At 47.8% G+C, this 17,531-nt stretch overlaps 1 protein-coding gene across 1 annotated transcript in view; it reads right to left on the reverse strand.

The window, feature by feature from the left end:
- Positions 1-17,531, reverse strand: part of nbas (NBAS subunit of NRZ tethering complex) — a 357,427-nt gene that overhangs the window by 263,135 nt on the left and 76,761 nt on the right. The window contains exons 13-14 of the mRNA XM_070885013.1: positions 1,266-1,329; positions 516-709 (exon numbers count right to left, since the gene is read on the reverse strand). Of these exons, the coding sequence (XP_070741114.1) occupies positions 516-709; positions 1,266-1,329 (258 nt within the window). The remainder of the gene's footprint in view (positions 1-515; positions 710-1,265; positions 1,330-17,531) is intronic.

A 17,531-nucleotide genomic window follows, 5' to 3' on the forward strand; every position in this document is an offset into this window, starting at 1 on the left:
GGACTTGCATTTACAGAGGGACACGGGATTCACAAGATTGGCACAATGAAGAATTCAAAACTCCATTAGATGCTAAGCTCAGTGAGTTAGTGTACTAGACAGGCAAGATCAATGGACCAAATGACTTTCTCCCATCTCTGACATTTTTAGTCTTCTTGAAATGGACTTTTCTAATCCTTTCCATCTCTGTGCAAATGAAAGACTGAGAAATGAAGAAAGACGGTGTGTGTTCTGGATTGATGAGAGTATACTATTGTTTTTCACTCAAGAATCATTAAATGTAACTATTTTCGTCATTGCACTATGATTATGACCAGAGTAAGATGGGGAGCAAAAATTAGATGTGTTAAAAAATACAAAGCCATAAATATGTAAAATAAAATGAGATGGAAGACCTTAAAGTTAAAAGACTAAAACAGATACATTATAAAATTTATAAAAATGCAAGCTCCATTGAGAAAAAAGTTTAAAAGTTATAGGCAGTAATCTACAACAAGAAGTTTTACAATCGATACCTCTAAACTCATAAAGCTTCCATCATGGGCAGCAGTGACTTGAGGTGAAGGTTCAAACCATTCACAAGACTGTCCAAGCAGGTTTTTCAATGTCCTCACAGATGATACAGTTAGAGCACCAGAACAGCGAGCCAGAATGACTGCATTGTCAGCCCACCAGTTTACATCAATGAGGGGATAAAATGATGATCTGTCTAAAGGACGAGAGAGTACATAAAAATTGATGTTCTTCCAAGATCATTAAAGAAAGCAGAAATGTAAGCAAGTCATACAAGATTAAACATATTGTTAAATACCTATGTAAGCAAAGGAAATTTAATATTTGAAAATGCTTAGCAGGTAAGGCAGGATCTGTGGAGAGAAGCTGCCTGACCCCTGCTGAGTGTTTACAGCATCTTCTGTTTTTATTTCAGATTTCCAGCATCCGTGGTATTTTGCTTTTTGTTTCATTAAGATTTGGATCCTACTGCACTTAAATAAAAAAAGATTTATTGGAGTTGCGAGCATCTTGTTGTCCAATCTCCTTCAAAATATACACATTGCTTAAACAAACAGAAATTGCACAGAGATTTGTTTTGTTGAAATACACTCAAAATAGAATTTAAAACAGCAAGACAAGAAAGGGAAAATAATGAACAGTCCATTCAAAAGCAATCTTCTAGAATCTAATTGTTAAAAACAAAACAAAACAAAAAGAAATCCCTATAAAAACTGGAGAGAAACTAAACCATCATTCAGGTCATTTCATACCTTTTATTTTCTTCCTTTTCTCCACTGATTTTGCCCACTCAGGGTTAATGTCATCGAATCCATCCTGGAAAAAAGCATTTGTATTTGAAAGTTACAAACATGTGTGTTAATCGAAGAAAAGGATCAATAAATTTGATACCAGAGAACAAATCCTAAGTTTTGGTGTCCTTTTACTATTAGAGAAATGATTATAATTTTGGAAAATAATAAAACCACAGCACTTGACTGAGAGTTACTAAACTATTTAATAGCCACTGTGTTTAAATTGAGAATGGAATTGTTGCTTGGAATAATATGAAGTGGTCTGAATTAACTGTATTAACTAATGCAGGAAAATGGTGGAGGTACAGAACCCCAGTTTGCAGTGAAGATTTAACGGACATAGAAGAGATCAGTGGGTCCTAAAAGCCACAAGAGCTGTTTAATGTTAAATACTTCCTACATTACAACAGTGACTACGCTTCAAAAAGTACTTCATTGGATGTAAAGCGCTTTGGGATGTCAGATGGTCGTGAAGGGTGCTATATAAATGCAAGTCTTTCTTTTTAAACAGCCCTCTGAACTCAAATATGTGCTATTTTGCTAAAGAATATTCAGGAATTTATGGGATAGAAATTCATCTTGGACAGTGGGGCAAATCAGGCAGTATTGGTTCAGCCGCCAATTGATGTTCAATAGAATTGAATATCAGCGTGGCGTATAACGGGCAGCCGATCCGAGACTGCCTGTTTTGTGGCATCGCCCGAGTCGAATTTCTACTCTTCTACACCTGGGCAGGACCGGAACCAATGTCCTAGGAGGAGTGTTTGCTAGTGCTGTTGGGGAGGAGTTAAACTAATATGGCAGGGGGATGGGAACCTATGCAGGGAGTCAGAGGGAAATAAAAGGGAGACCGAGGCAAAAGATAGAAAGGAGAATAGTAAAAGTGGAGGGCAGAGAATCCCAAGGAAAAAAACAAAAAGGGCCACATTACAGCAAAATTCTAAAGGGGCAAGGAGTGTTAAAAAGACAAGCCTGAAGGCTCTGTACCTCAATGCAAGGAGTATTCGGAATAAGGTGGACGAATTAACTGCGCAGATAGCAGTTCATGGATACAATGTAATTGGCATCACAGAGACATGGCTCCAGAGCGACCAAGGCTGGGAACTCAACATCCAGGGGTATTCAGCATTTAGGAAGGATAGACAGAGAGGAAAAGGAGGCGGGGTAGCGTTGCTGGTCAAAGAAGAAATTAATGCAATAGTAAGGAAGGACATTGTCTTAGATGTTGTAGAATCGGTATGGGTGGAGCTGCGGAATAACAAAGGGCAGAAAACGCTGGTGGGAGTTGTGTAGAGGCCACCAAATAGTGGTAGTGAGGTTGGGGAAAGCATGAAACAAGATATAAGGGATGTGTGCAATAAAGGTACAGCAGTTATCATGGGCGACTTTAATTTACATATAGATTGGGTTAACCAAACTGGCAGCAATGCGGTAGCAGAGGATTTCCGGGAGTGTATTAGGGATGGTTTTCTAGACCAATATGTCGAGGAACCGACTCGAGAGCTGGCCATCCTAGACTGGGTGATGTGCAATGAGAAGGGACTAATTAGCAATCTTGTTGTGCGAGGCTCCTTGGGGAAGAGTGACCATAATATAGTAGAATTCTTTATTAAGATCGAGAGTGACACAGTTAATTCAGAAACTAGGGTCCTGAACTTAAGGAAAGCTAACTTCGATGGTATGAGGCGTGAATTGGCTAGAATCGACTGGCAAAGGATACTTAAAGGGTTGATGGTGGATAGGCAATGGCAAACATTTATAGATCAAATGGAAGAACTTCAACAGTTGTACATCCCTGTCTGGAGTAAAAATAAAACAGGGAAGGTGACTCAACCATGGCTAACAAGGGAAATTAAGGATAGTGTTAAAACCAAGGAAAAGGCATATAAATTGGCCAGAAAAAGTAGCAAACCTGAGGACTGGGAGAAATTTAGAATTCAGCAGAGGAGGACAAAGGGTTTAATTAGGAGGGAGAAAATAGAGTACGAGAGGAAGCTTGCCGGGAACATAAAAACTGACTGCAAAAGCTTCTAGAGATATGTGAAGAGAAAAAGATAAGTGAAAACAAACGTAGATGCCTTGCAGTCGGACTCAGGTGAATTAATAATGCGGAACAAAGAAATGGCAGACCAATTGAACAAATACTTTGGTTCTGGCTTCACGAAGGAAGACACATATGACCTTCCGGATGTACAAGGGGACCGAGGGTCCAGTGAGAAGGAGGAACTGAAGGATATCCTTATTCGGCGGGAAATTGTGTTAGGAAAATTGATGGGATTGAAGGCGGATAAATCCCCGGGTCCTGATTGTCTGCATCCCACCTTAAGGAGGTGGCCCTAGAAATAGTGGATGCATTAGTGATCATTTTCCAACAGTCTATCGACTCTGGATCAGTTCCTATGGACTGGAGGGTAGCTAATGGAGCACCACTTTTTAAAAAAGGAGAGAGAAAACGGGTAATTATGGACCGGTTAGCCTGACATCAGTAGTGGGGAAAATGTTGGAATCTATTATTCAGGATGAAATAGCAGCGCATTTGGAAAGCGGTGACAGGATTGGTCCAAGTCAGCGTGGATTTATGAAGGGGAAATCATGCTTGACCAATCTTCCCGAATTTTTTGAGGATGTAACTAGTAGAGTGGACAAAGGAGAACCAGTGGATTGGTGTATTTGGACTTTCAAAAGGCCTTTGACAAGGTCCCACATAAGAGATTGGTGTACAAGATCAAGGCACATGGTATTGGGGGTAATGTACTGACGTGGATAGAGAATTGGTTGGCAGGCAAAAAGCAGAGAGTCGGGGTAAACGGTCCTTTTCGGAATGGGAGGCAGTGACTAGTGGAGTATCGCAGGGCTCAGTGCTGGGACCACAGCTCTTCACAATATACATTAATGATTTGGATGAAGGAATTGAGTGTAATATCTCCAAGTTTGCAGATGACACTAAACTGGGTGGCGGTGTGAGCTGTGAGGAGGATGCTAAGAGGCTGCAGGGTGATTTGGACAGGTTAGGTGAATGGGCAAATTCATGGCAGATGCAGTATAATGTGGATAAATGTGAGGTTATCCACTTTGGAGGCAAAAACACGAAGGCAGAATATTATCTGAATGGCAGCAGATTAGGGAAAGGGGAGGTGCAACGAGACCTGGCTCATCAGTCATTGAAAGTTGGCATGCAGGTACAGCAGGCGGTGAAGAAGGCAAATGGCATGTTGGCCTTCATAGCTCGGGGATTTGAGTATAGGAGCAGGGAGGTCTTACTGCAATTGTACAGGGGTTTGGTGAGGCCTCACCTGGAATATTGTGTTCAGCTTTGGTCTCCTAATCTGAGGAAGGACGTTCTTGCTATTGAGGGAGTGCAGCGAAGGTTCACCAGACTGATTCCAGGGCTGGCTGGACGGACATATGAGGAGAGACTGGATCAACTGGGCGTTTATACACTGGAGTTTAGAAGGATGAGAGGGGATCTCATAGAAACGTGTAAGATTCTGACGGTACGGGGCAGCTTAGATGCGGGAAGAATGTTCCCGATGTTGGGGAAGTCCAGAACCAGGGGACATAGTCTTAGGATAAGCGGTAGGCCATTTAGGACTGAGATGAGGAGAAACTTCTTCATTCAGAGGGTTGTGAACCTGTGGAATTTCCTGCCGCAGAGAGTCGTTGATGCCAGTTCATTGGATATATTCAAGAGGGAGATAGATGTGGCCCTTACAGCTAAAGGGATCAAAGGGGTATGGAGAGAAAGCGGGAAAGGGGTACTGAGGTAAATGATCAGCCATGATCATATTGAATGATGGTTCAGGCTCAAATGGCCTACTCTTGCACCTATTTTCTAAGTTTCTATATGTTTACCGTAGCAAATTAAATATTTTTTACAAGCAGTTCATTGAGATAACATGCTGCAAAATATTTTTTTTTAAACTGAAGTTTAATGGTAGGGATAGGTTCAATAAATTAACATATTAGTTGCATCGACCTCTGACTTAAGTGTCATAAAACCAGTATCTCATCAATGCAATATAAATAAAAAGAAACTCTAAGGGCCCAAGTTTCGGCCTCAGTTGCTCCTGATTTTTTGAGCAACTGGTGTAGAACGGAGTATCTTAGAAATTCAAATTCTCAGCATTTAGTTTGCTCCAGTTCTAGTCAATTAGAACAGTTTCACTTTGGAACAGAATTTTTTTTTCCAAAAGGGGGCGTGTTCGGCCACTTACGCCTGTTTTCAAAGTTTCGGCAGTGAAAACTTACTCCAAACTAACTTAGAATGGAGTAAGTGAAGATTTTTGTACGCTCGAAAAAACCTTGTCTATACTTTAGAAAATCAGGCATAGGTTACAAATCAGGCGTAGGGAATGGGGGGCAGGGGTTTAAAGGGAAGTTTACAAATATTAAACACTTAAGTTTAACAAATAAAGAGCCATCATCAATAATAAATGATAAAACATCAATAAATCAACCAATAAATAAATCAAAAAAATTAATAAGAAATATATTTTTTTTTTAAATCAATAAATAAAACATTTTCTACTTACCAACTGCAGCACCGGGAGCCCTCCAACAGCGTGCTGGGATGCCACCCCCCCCCCCCCCCAGTGTGTCTCTATCTCTCTGTGTGTCTCTCACTCTCTGTTTGTCAGTGTCTGTGTTTCTGACAGCGAGGGGAGGGGGAGGAGGGGGGTAGAGGGAGGGATGGGGGAGAAGGGGGAGGGAAGGGGGAAGAGAGAGGGGGGGAGGAGAAGGGGAAGGGGGGGAGGAGGAGAAGGGGAAGGGGGGGAGGAGGAGAAGGGGAAGGGGGGAGAGGAGAAGGGGAAGGGGGGAGAGGAGGAGGGGAAGGGGGGGAGGAGGAGAAGGGGAAGGGGGGGGAGGAGGAGGGGAAGGGGGGGAGGAGGAGGGGAAGGGGGGGAGGAGGAGGGGAAGGGGGGGGAGGAGGAGGGGAAGGGGGGGAGGAGGAGGGGAAGGGGGGGAGGAGGAGGGGAAGGGGGGGAGGAGGAGGGGAAGGGGGGGAGGAGGAGGGGAAGGGGGGGAGGAGGAGGGGAAGGGGGGGAGGAGGAGGGGAAGGGGGGGAAGGGGGGGAGGAGGAGGGGAAGGGGGGGGAAGGGGGGGAGGAGGAGGGGAAGGGGGGAGGAGGAGGGGAAGGGGGGGAGGAGGAGGGGAAGGGGAGGGAGGAGGGGAAGGGGGGGAGGAGGAGGGGAAGGGGGGGAGGAGGAGGGGAAGGGGGGGAGGAGGAGGGGAAGGGGGGGAGGAGGAGGGGAAGGGGGGAGGAGGAGGGGAAGGGGGGAGGAGGAGGGGAAGGGGGGAGGAGGAGGGGAAGGGGGGAGGAGGAGGGGAAGGGGGGAGGAGGAGGGGAAGGGGGGAGGAGGAGGGGAAGGGGGGAGGAGGAGGGGAAGGGGGGGAGGAGAAGGGGAAGGGGAAGGGGGAGGAGGAGGGGGGGAAAGGAGGAGGGGGGAAGGAGGAGGGGGGAAGGAGGAGGGGGGGAAAGGAAGAGGGGGGAAAGGAGAAGGGGGGAAAGGAGGAGGGGGGAAAGGAGAAGGGGGGAAAAGAGAAGGGGGGAAAAGAGAAGGGGGGGAAAGGAGAAGGGGGGGAAGGAGAAGGGGGGGAAAGGAGAAGGGGGAGGGAGACTGAACAGGCTGAGCCCGGCCGGGCCCAAGACTTTGGGCAGGGCCTGTCCCCAGCACCAGATTTACAGGTAGGTGGCGTTGGGTTGGGTCGGGTCCGGGGTCCAGAGCGTGGGTCGGGTCGGGGGATCGCGGGTCGGGAGTGTGGGTTGGATCGGGTGGGCAGAGGGAGGTCGGGTTGGGTCCGGGGGGGGGGGGGGGGGGGGGGCGGTCGGGGGCATGGGTCGGGTCGGGGGGGGGGGGGAGGAGGGAGGGAGCGCGGGTCGGGTCGGCGGGGGGGGGGAAGGGAAGGGGAAAGGGGGGGGGGGGAGAGGAGAAGGGGAAAGTGGGGGGAGGAGAGGAGAAGGGGAAAAGGGGGGGGAGAGGAGAAGGGGAAAGGGGGGGGGAGAGGAGAAGGGGAAAGGGGGGTTGAGAGGAGAAGGGGAAAGAGGGAGGTCGGGTCGGGTCGGTTCGTGTCGGGGGGCAGAGGGAGGTCAGGTCGGGTCGGGTCGTGTCGGGGGCAGGGGGAGGGAGGTCAGGTTGGGTCGGGTCCGGTCCGGGTGGGGGTGGCAGGTTCGGGAGCGCGGGTCAGGTCGGGGGGTGGTGGGAGGGAGGGCGGTTGGGGAGGGAGGGAGAGGGAGGTCAGGTCGGGTGGGGGGGGTGGGGGAGCACGGGTCAGGTCCAGTCCGGGACGTCGGGTCCGGGTGCGCGGGGGGGAAGCGGGAGTCGAGTCGGGTCGGGAGGAAGCAGGAGCTGGGCGTGGGAGGCTGCCTTATGCACGCAACCCCAGTGCTGCCTTATGCACGCAACCCCAGTGAGGCCATTCGGCCAGGGCTAGGGACTGCGTGCTTCGGGCCCCTCCCACACAGTTTTGGGCGCCTGGAGCTACTGCACATGCGCACCCACTGTAGCGCGCATGTGCAGAGGTCCCGGCACTGTTTTCAGCGCAGGGACCTAGCTCCGCCCCCTACAGCTCATGCTGCTGCGCCCGACTCAGAAGACCAGCAGGGAGCCGGAGAATCTAAGTTTTTTATAGGCGCACTTTGTGGCGCGAAAAACGGGCTTCCAGGTCGGGGCTGCGCCGTTCTCGGCGCGGTTCGAAACCTGGGCCCTATGTGTTGGAAATACACTTCTCGGTTAAGATTTCGAATAAGGATCTTTCATCAGAACTAAAACATGAACTGGACCTTTCTTTTCACAAGTGCTAATGTATATTTCCAGCATCTTCTAAGTTTACATCCTATCACTGGAACCTGTTATCCGACCATTTGAACTCTTCCAATTGAAAACATTTTTCTCCTAGTGGTATCTTTCCCCAATACCTTAAAAATATACAGGTATGAAAAACTGCAACATACATTCTAAGGAAATACAAACCTTGACACAATGTCAAATGGCAGGTAATAAAATGAGCCCTAATTTGTTAAAGACCAAACATTAAATTGTCATTTCTACCAGCTCTCTGTACTACAGCTAATCTGTTGGAAGCAGTTATGACTCTTGAATCTCCAGAGTTTAGAGGTCAAACATGTTCAAAATATTCAACATAAATTTGGCAATGATTGTTGTGACTGATAAACTAGGGAATTATTATTACTTCCCATCTCTACAATATAACCATTGTCCACCAATATAATCCACCACTCTGTAACTAGCTGATCATCGCAAGAATCCTCCTCAACCATCTTGTCCCTGTGGCTGAAGAGCTCCACCCAGAGTCACAATGCAGATTCCGTTCACTAAGGGGTCCTGTGCAATGTGGGAAGTCAGGGACGCTCCCAGTGTCCCTGACTGCTTTGTGTGCAGGAAGTGCATCCAGATGCAGCTCCTGACAGACCGCATTGCGGAACTGGAGCACGATGCTGAGGATGTCGTGAATAGCACATTTTGTGAGTTGGTCACACCGCAGGTCACGGTTACTCAGGAAGCTATGGAATGGGTGACCATCAGGCAGAGCAGCGGAAGGACGATAGTGTCGGGGTCCTCTGCGGTCATCCCCCTCCAAAAGAGATACACCACCTTGGGTGCTGTTGCGGGGGATGACTCAACAGTGCAGGGCAGCAGCACCCAAGTTCAGGCACCATAGGTGGCTCTGCTGCACAAGAGGGCAGGAAAAAGAGTGGGAGAGCTATAGTGGTAGGGGATTCTATTGGAAGGGGAATAGATAGGCGTTTCTGCGGCTGCAATCGAGACTCCAGGATGGTATGTTGCCTCCCTGGTGCAAGGGTCAAGGATGTCTCGGAGCGGATGCAGGACATTTTGGAGGGGGAGGGTGAACAGCCAGTTGTCGTGGTGCATATAGGTACCAACGATATAGGTAAAAAAACAGGATGAGGTCCTACAAGTTGAATTAGGGAGCTCGGAGTTACATTAAAAAGCAGGACCTCAAAAGGTAGCAATCTCAGGATTGCTACCAGTGCCACGTGCTAGTCAGAGTAGAAATAGCAGGATAGCTAAGATGAATACGTGGCTTGAGGAGTGGTGCAAGAAGGAGGGATTCAAATTCCTGGGACATTGGAACCTGTTCTGGAGGAGGTGGGACCAGTACAAACTGGACGGTCTGCACCTGGGCAGGACCGGAACCAATGTCCGAGGGGAAGTGTTGCTCATACTGTTGGGGAGGGTTAAACTAATATGGCATGGGAACCTATGCAGGGAGACAGAGGGAAGTAAAACTGGGGAGAGAAGCAAAAGATAGAAAGAAGAAAAGTAAAAGTGGAGGGTAGAGAAACCCAAGACAAAAATCAAAAAGGGCCACATTACAGCAAAATTCTAAAAGGGACAAAGTGTGTTAAAAAGACCAGCTGAAGGCTCTGTGCCTCAATGCGAGGAGTATTCGTAATAAGGTGGACAAATTAATTGCGCAGGCAGCTATTAACCAGTATTATAGAATGGCGATTACAGAGACATGGCTCCAGGGTGACCAAGGCTGGGAACTCACATCCAGGGGTATTCAACATTCAGGAAGGATAGACAGAAAGCAAAAGTAGGTGAGGTAGCGTTGCTGGTTAAAGAGGAAATTCACGCAATAGTAAGGAAGTACATTAGCTTGGATGATGTGGAATCTGTATGGGTAGAGCTGCGGAATACCAATGGGCAGAAAACGCTAGTGGGAGTTGTGTACAGACCACCAAACAGTAGTAGTGAGGTTGGGGACAGCATCAAACAAGAAATTAGGGATGCGTGCAATTAAGGTACAGCAGTTATCATGGGTGACTTTAATCTACATATAGATTGGGTTAACCAAACTGGTAGCAATACGGTGGAGGAGGATTTCCTGGAGTGCATTAAGAGATAGTTTTCTAGATCAGTATGTCGAGGAACCAACTAGAGGGCTGGCCATCCTAGACTGGGTAATGTGTAATGAGAAAGGACTAATTAGCAAGGCCCCTTGGGGAAGAGTGACCATAATATGGTAGAATTCTTTATTAAGATGGAGAGTGACACAGTTAATTCAGAGACAAGGGTCCTGAATTTAAGGAAAGGGAACTTCGATGGCATGAGACGTGAATTGGCTAGAATAGACTGGCGAATGATAGTTAAAGGGTTGATAGTTAATAGGCAATGGCAGACATTTAAAGATCACATGGATGAACTTCAACAATTGTACATCCCTGACTGGAGTAAAAATAAAATGGGGAAGGTGGCTCAACCGTGGTGAACGAGGGAAATTAAGGATAGTGTTAAATCCAAGGAAGAGGCATATAAATTGGCTAGAAAAAGCAGCAAACCCGAGGACCGGGAGAAATTTAGAATTCAGCAGAGGAGGAAAAAGGGTTTAATTAGGAGGGGGAAAATAGAGTACGAGAGGAAGCTTGCTGGAAACATAAAAACTGACTGCAAAAGCTTCTATAGATATATAAAGAGAAAAAGATAAGTGAAGACAAACATAGGTCCCTTGCAGTCAGAATCAGGTGAATTTATAATGGGGAACAAAGAAATGGCAGACCAATTGAACAAACACTTTGGTTCTGTCTTCATGAAGGAAGACACAAATAACCTTCCGGAAATACTATGGGACCGAGGGTCTAGTGAGAAGGTGGAACTGAAGGAAATCCTTATTAGTAAGGAAATTGTGTTCGGGAAATTGATGGGATTGAAGGTTGATAAATCCCCAGGGCCTGATAGTCTGCATCCCAGAGTACTTAACGAAGTGGCCCTAGAAATAGTGGATGCATTGGTGATCATTTTCCAACAGTTTATCGACTCTGGATCAGTTCCTATGGACTGGAGGGTAGCTAATGTAACACCACTTTTTAAAAAAGGGGGAGAGAAAATGGGTAATTATAGACCGGGTAGCCTGACATCAGTAGTGGGGAAAATGTTGGAATCAATTATTAAAGATGAAATAGCAGCGCATTTGGAAAGCAGTAACAGGATTGGTCCAAGTCAGCATGGATTTATGAAAGGGAAATCATGCTTGACAAATCTTCTGGAATTTTTTGACCATGTAACTAGTAGAGTGGACAAGGGAGAACCATTGTATGTGGTGTATTTGGACTTTTAAAAGGCTTTTGATAAGGTCCCATACAAGAGATTGGTGTGCAAAATTAAAACACATGGTATTGGGGATAAGGTATTGATGTGGATAGAGAACTGGTTGACAGACAGGAAGCAGAGAGTCGGGATAAACGGATCCTTTTCAGAATGGCAGGTAGTGACTAGTGGGGTGCTGCAGGGCTCAGAGCTGGGACCCCAGCTATTTACAATGTACATCAATGATTTAAATGAAGGAATTGAGTGTAATATCTCCAAGTTTGCAGACGACACTAAGCTGGGTGGCGGTGTGAACTGTGAGGAGGATGCTAAGAGGCTGCAGAGTGACTTGGACAGATTAGGTGAGTGGGCAAATGCATGGCAGGTGCAGTATAATGTGGATAAATGTGAGGTTACCCACTTCGGTGGCAAAAACAGGATGGCAGATTATCATCTGAATGGTGACAGATTAGGAAAAGGGGAGATGCAACGAGACCTGGGTGTCATGGTACATCAGTCATTGAAAGTTGGCATGCAGGTGCAGCAGGCGGTGAAGGCGGCAAATGGCATGTTGGCCTTCATAGCTAGGGGATTTGAGTATAGGAGCAGGGAGGTCTTACTGCAATTGTAAAGGGGCTTAGTGAGGTCTCACCTGGAATATTGTGTTCAGTTTTGGTCTCCTAATCTGAGGAAGGACATTCTTGCTATTGAGGGAGTGCAGAGAAAGTTCACCAGGCTGATTCCCGGGATGGCAGGACTGACATATGAGGAGAGACTGGATCGACTGGGTCTGTATTCACTGGAGTTTAGAAGAATGAGAGGGGATTTCACAGAAACATGTAAAATTCTGACGGGACTGGACAGGTTAGATGCAGGAAGAATGTTCCCAATGTTGGGGAAGTCCAGAACCAGGGGTCAGAGTCTAAGGATAAGGTGTAAACCATTTAGGACCGAGATGAGGAGAAACTTCTTCGCTCACAGAGTTGTTAACCTGTGGAATTCTATACCGCAGAGAGTTGTTGATGCCAGTTCGATAGATATATTCAAGAGGGAGTTAGATATGGCCCTTATGGCTGAAGGGATCAAGGGGTATGGAAAGCAGGAAAGGGGTACTGAGGTGAATGATCTGCCATGATCTTATTGAATGGTGGTGCGGGTTTGAAGGGCCGAATAGCCTACTCCGGCGCCTATTTTCTATGTTTCTATGTACAACGGACATGACCTTCACCGCACGACAACTACAAGAGAAATGCAGGGAACAGCACCAACCCTTATACATGCCCTTCTTTGACCTCACAAGGCATTTGACAGTCAACCATGAGGGACTATGCAGCACCTCCTCCGTTTCGACTGCCCCCAAAAGTTTGCCACTATCCTCCGCCTGCTCCACGATGACATGAAAGCCGTAATCCTGACCAATGGATCCACCAACACAATCCACGTCCGGACCGGGTTCAAGTGGGGCTGCGTCATCGCACCAACGCTATTCCCGATCTTCCTTGCTGCAATGCTCCATCCCACTCTCAACAAGCTCCCCGCTGGAGTGGAATTCAACTATAGAACCAATGGGAACCTGTTCAACCTTCGTCGCCTCCAGGCTAGATCCAAGGACGTTCCATCCTCTGTCATCGAAGTACAGTGCGCGGACGACGCTTGCGTCTGCTCACATTCAGAGGCTGAACTCCAAGCCATCGTCAACATCTTCACCGAGGCGTACGAAAGTATAGCCCCGCCACACAGCACAACAATCAGGTCATCAAAATCCACGGCGCAGCCTTGGACAACATGGACCATTTTTCATACATCAGAAGCCTACTATCAGCAAGGGCAGATATCGATGACGAGATCCAACACCGCCTCCAGTGTGCCAGCGCAGCCTTCGGTCACCTGAAGAAGTGAGTGTTTGAAGACCAGGACCTCAAATCTGACACCAAGCTTCTGGTCTACAGGGCAGTAGTGATACCCGCTGTCCTATATAGCTCAGAGACGTGGACCATATACAGTCGACACCTCAAAGCACTGGAGAAATACCACCAGCGCTGCCTCCTCAAGATCCTGCAAATCCACTTGGAGGATAGACGCACCAATGTCAGTATTCTCGCTCAGGCCAACATCCCCAGCATCGAAGCACTGACCACACTCAAGGAGCTCCTGGAAGCAAATTCCACAGCCTCACGACGGTAAAGAGGTTGCGCCTGTCCTCTATTCTAAATCTCGTACAGTGGGCCGTAATTTGCGGCCCCTATGGGTGCACACGCGGTGCGCATGTGCCCGTAGGGGCTGCGCAAGTTCCAGGTTTAGGCCTGCGAAGCGCATGCGCTAAAACCCGGAACTCAGGTCATGCGTACCTGGGAAAAAGACCTTCTGCCCTGCAAATACACATGAAATTCTGATGTAAGGCCTGCTTTTACCAGCATAAGACTTTTAAAAAGGAAAAAAAAAATGTTTTTCAATAATTTATACGTTTAAAAACCTATCAAATAAGGTAAGTTTACTTGAAGACCTTTTAAAATATGCACATTTATTTTTCAAAAAATTACACTTTTCTTGTAAATATTTAATTAAATGACATTTTTATTAATTTTAAATGTGAGTCTTTTACATTTATTTTAAGTGTACGTGTATTTTGGGGGGTATTCCCATTTAAACTTGAGGGTTCTGTAAATACTGAATCTCTATCATTTTAATGGGGATTCCCCCTTCTTTCATTGGTTGGGCCGGCCCGTGTGATCCCTGGAATACATAGGCCTCTATGCAGGGCTACGCATAGAGCCTACAGCGCAAGAGTCCGAACCTCCGGTACCTCAGGTAAGTGCAAGTAGGTTTTTTGCAGGTTGGAGGCTCGCGGGAAGCCTCCGACCGCAATTTCAGGGGGAGGGAAAAGAGAGGGGGGGGCGGGTCTCGGAGCGCGGGGGGGGCGGGTCTCGGAGCGCGGGGGGGGCGGGTCTCGGAGCGCGGGGGGGGGGGGGGCGGGTCTCGGAGCGCGGTGGGGGGGGGCGGGTCTCGGAGCGCGGGGGGGGGGTCTCGGAGCGCGGGGGGGGGGCGGGTCTCGGAGCGCGGGGGGGGGGCGGGTCTCGGAGCGCGGGGGGGGGGCGGGTCTCGGAGCCCGGGGGGGGGGGGGCGGGTCTCGGAGCCCGGGGGGGGGGGGCGGGTCTCGGAGCCCGGGGGGGCGGGTCTCGGAGCGCGGGGGGGCGGTCGTGTAGCGCCGGGGGGGGGGGTCGTGGATCGCGTGGGGGGGTCGTGGAGCGCGTGGTGGGGTCGTGGAGCGCGGGGGGGTGGGGGGCTTGGAGCGCGGGGGGGTGGGGGGCTTGGAGCGCGGGGGGGTGGGGGGCTTGGAGCGCGGGGGGGTGGGGGGCTTGGAGCGCGGGGGGGTGGGGGGCTTGGAGCGCGGGGGGGTGGGGGGCTTGGAGCGCGGGGGGGGGGGCTTGGAGCGCGGGGGGGGGGGGGCTTGGAGCGCTGTGGGGGGGGGGCTTGGAGCGCGGGGGGGGGGGGGGCTTGGAGCGCGGGTGGGGGGGGGGGGCTTGGAGCGCGGGTGGGGGGGGGGGGGCGGTGTCCTGGAGCGCATGGGTGCTTGGAGCGTGAATCCTTTTTATTCATCTTATCCTTTAACAATTATCCTACACAATTTTAGATCGTTAAATGTGGCAACTTGGTTATTTGAAACACATAAGTACATACTATGTAAATACTCACAGGCCCGTGACAATGATAATTTTTCGGTTGTTACCCTGTTCTGTCTCTTTCTGGGTTGCACTGGATGTTCTAGTTCTGTCTCTATACCATATCTATTCGTTCTTGCTGCATCATCTCTATACCTGCCGTATCCCGGCCTCTGCATGTTCTCTCTTCTACCTTGGACCTGTGCTCCCTGAGCTCCTTCTCTTTTTCTGCCTCGCACTTTGCTCTCCTACTGGACTTCTGCCATCTACTGCTTCGCACCATCAGCCCTCGTGCCACTTTGACCACGTGATCTCATCAGGAGCCACTCATTCGCATCACACTGACCACGTGATGTTCACTCGCAATATGGCCACCGTGCGCCGCCGCATATCATTTGCTGCATCCTTTTTTATCATCCTCTCCTTTGTTGTCCATGTACTTAATGTATGCCTGTTTCTTTAGTTTCAGTTATGCCCTTTTCTTTATACATCCATGGTGTCATTACTGGCTAATTTGCTTTTTCTTTTTCATGGGATATATTTCTCTTTAACTTTATTGATCACTGTTTTAAATGTTTCCCACTATTTCTTTGTCAGTAAATATTTTCATTTTATTTTCCTTAGTTCCAGTCTCATCCCCTTAAAATCAGCTTTTATCTAATGTATGACTTTGATCTTTGTCTTACTCAAATCGTTCTCAATCTTTATCTTAAATCTTATTCTGTTGTAATCACTAGTGTCTCGAGTTCCCCTGCACTTATTCTTATCTGTTCTGGTTCAATTTCCATTTCTAAATCCAGCAGTGCTCTCCCTCTCTCGTTGCACTTCTTACATACTGGGTAAGAAAGGAGTCCTGTACATGTTGTAAAAACTCCATTCCCAGTACCCCTTTTGTTACTTCTCCTTGCCAGTGTATTTGGGGGGGGGGGGGGTAGTTAAAATCTCTCATGATTATTATTCTACGTCCTTTACTCATTTCACATATTGCTTAAATTTTTCTTCTTCCCCCTCCTTTCCACTTGCTTGTGGCCTTGATACAATCCAAATTTCAAGTGTGACACTGAAACGTGCAATGCCTAATAAAAGTGTGCAGCAGAGAAAACTGGATTAAAACACATTTCTAGCAGACCGCTTGTGTCACTACTCACAGCAAATCAGATCACATGTTGTTTTATATCATCATAGGCAGTCCCTCGAAGCGAGGATGACTTGCTTCCACGCCAAAAAGGGATGAGTTCACAGGTGTTTCAATGAAGGACCTAATATTCCAGGTCCCGAACTACATGTTGAAGGGTGGAAGATACCTGTGCGTGGATTTTTTTTAATGTGTGGTGGCCGTTGCACACCAGCCATCACACGGCTTGACAGAGCTAGGTCTTGGTCCAGTGACAAGGATTAACCAAGACGACTGGAGACCAGCTCTGCTGCACAGACACCGCTCTCACACAGACAATGACAAGCAGGTGCAACTTATGTCGCATTGATTCTTAAAATTTAGGAGGGTGCACAGCAACATTCATTCATGCTTTTTGAATGTCTAACTATACAAGAGTGACTTGTACATCAGTAAGACGTAATAGGATTTTTTTTTTCTTTAAAAAAGCAAAATAGTAGCCATGAAAGAGAGTGAATTAAATGCAAATTACATTCAGAAACTTATTTAAAATACACAGGGCGCTGTTCAGAGTGTAAATGTCAATGGGAATGCATAAGGAAATTGAGATGCAAGGATGAAAGTTATTCTAGGGCACCAATGGCTACGAGCAAATCAAAACTAGTTGCATAAACCTCTCGGCTCATTCAGTTTTTAAGAAATACAACAACGAGCAATAGACATACCGGAAACAAAACGGAATCAACACAAATAGTACAATATTTGTCAGCGGCAACTCTTTTGTTCAGTTCTGCCATTAATTATTTCATACTGGAGTCTAAGGTTGGTGGGCATGTTGCCCTCTTTTGCTCCCTTAACATTCCCTCCCAGGCGAAATACTTCCTGTGGACAAGAAAGCAGATGGGTAGTCCGTTCCCAAGCCACAGTTTTAGGTCTTCAGCCTGCTAATAGGTATATTCCATCACCACTCTAAGCCGTGAATGCAGTATAAGGATAGGCAGGACATTGCATCCATATTTCACCCCCGAGAACACATGCAAGAGCAGCATCATGAAAACTCTCCATCCAATTCCGCCTCTCCCCCCCCCTCCCCCTCACCCCCAGTCACACGCGCCTCTCTCCAACAGATATGCACCCAATCTCATAAGAGTTTCCCTATAATAGCTCGGCTGGGATTGGGAACTCAATGGAGTATGGTGGTAGTCCAGAATTAATGGGGAAAAAAAAGACAGAGGTCTAATCTAAAGCTCACCACTTTGTAGTGCCACTACTAGAGATGAGAATCTCCAAGTGTTGTAATACATCACCTGAGAGCCAGCTGTAAAATATTACTCCCCCTGCACAAGACCCTGCAAAAAACATGCTCTTGCACTACAACTTT

Source organism: Pristiophorus japonicus, chromosome 7, assembly GCF_044704955.1.
Source record: "Pristiophorus japonicus isolate sPriJap1 chromosome 7, sPriJap1.hap1, whole genome shotgun sequence".
NCBI classification, from domain to species: Eukaryota; Metazoa; Chordata; class Chondrichthyes; family Pristiophoridae; genus Pristiophorus; species Pristiophorus japonicus.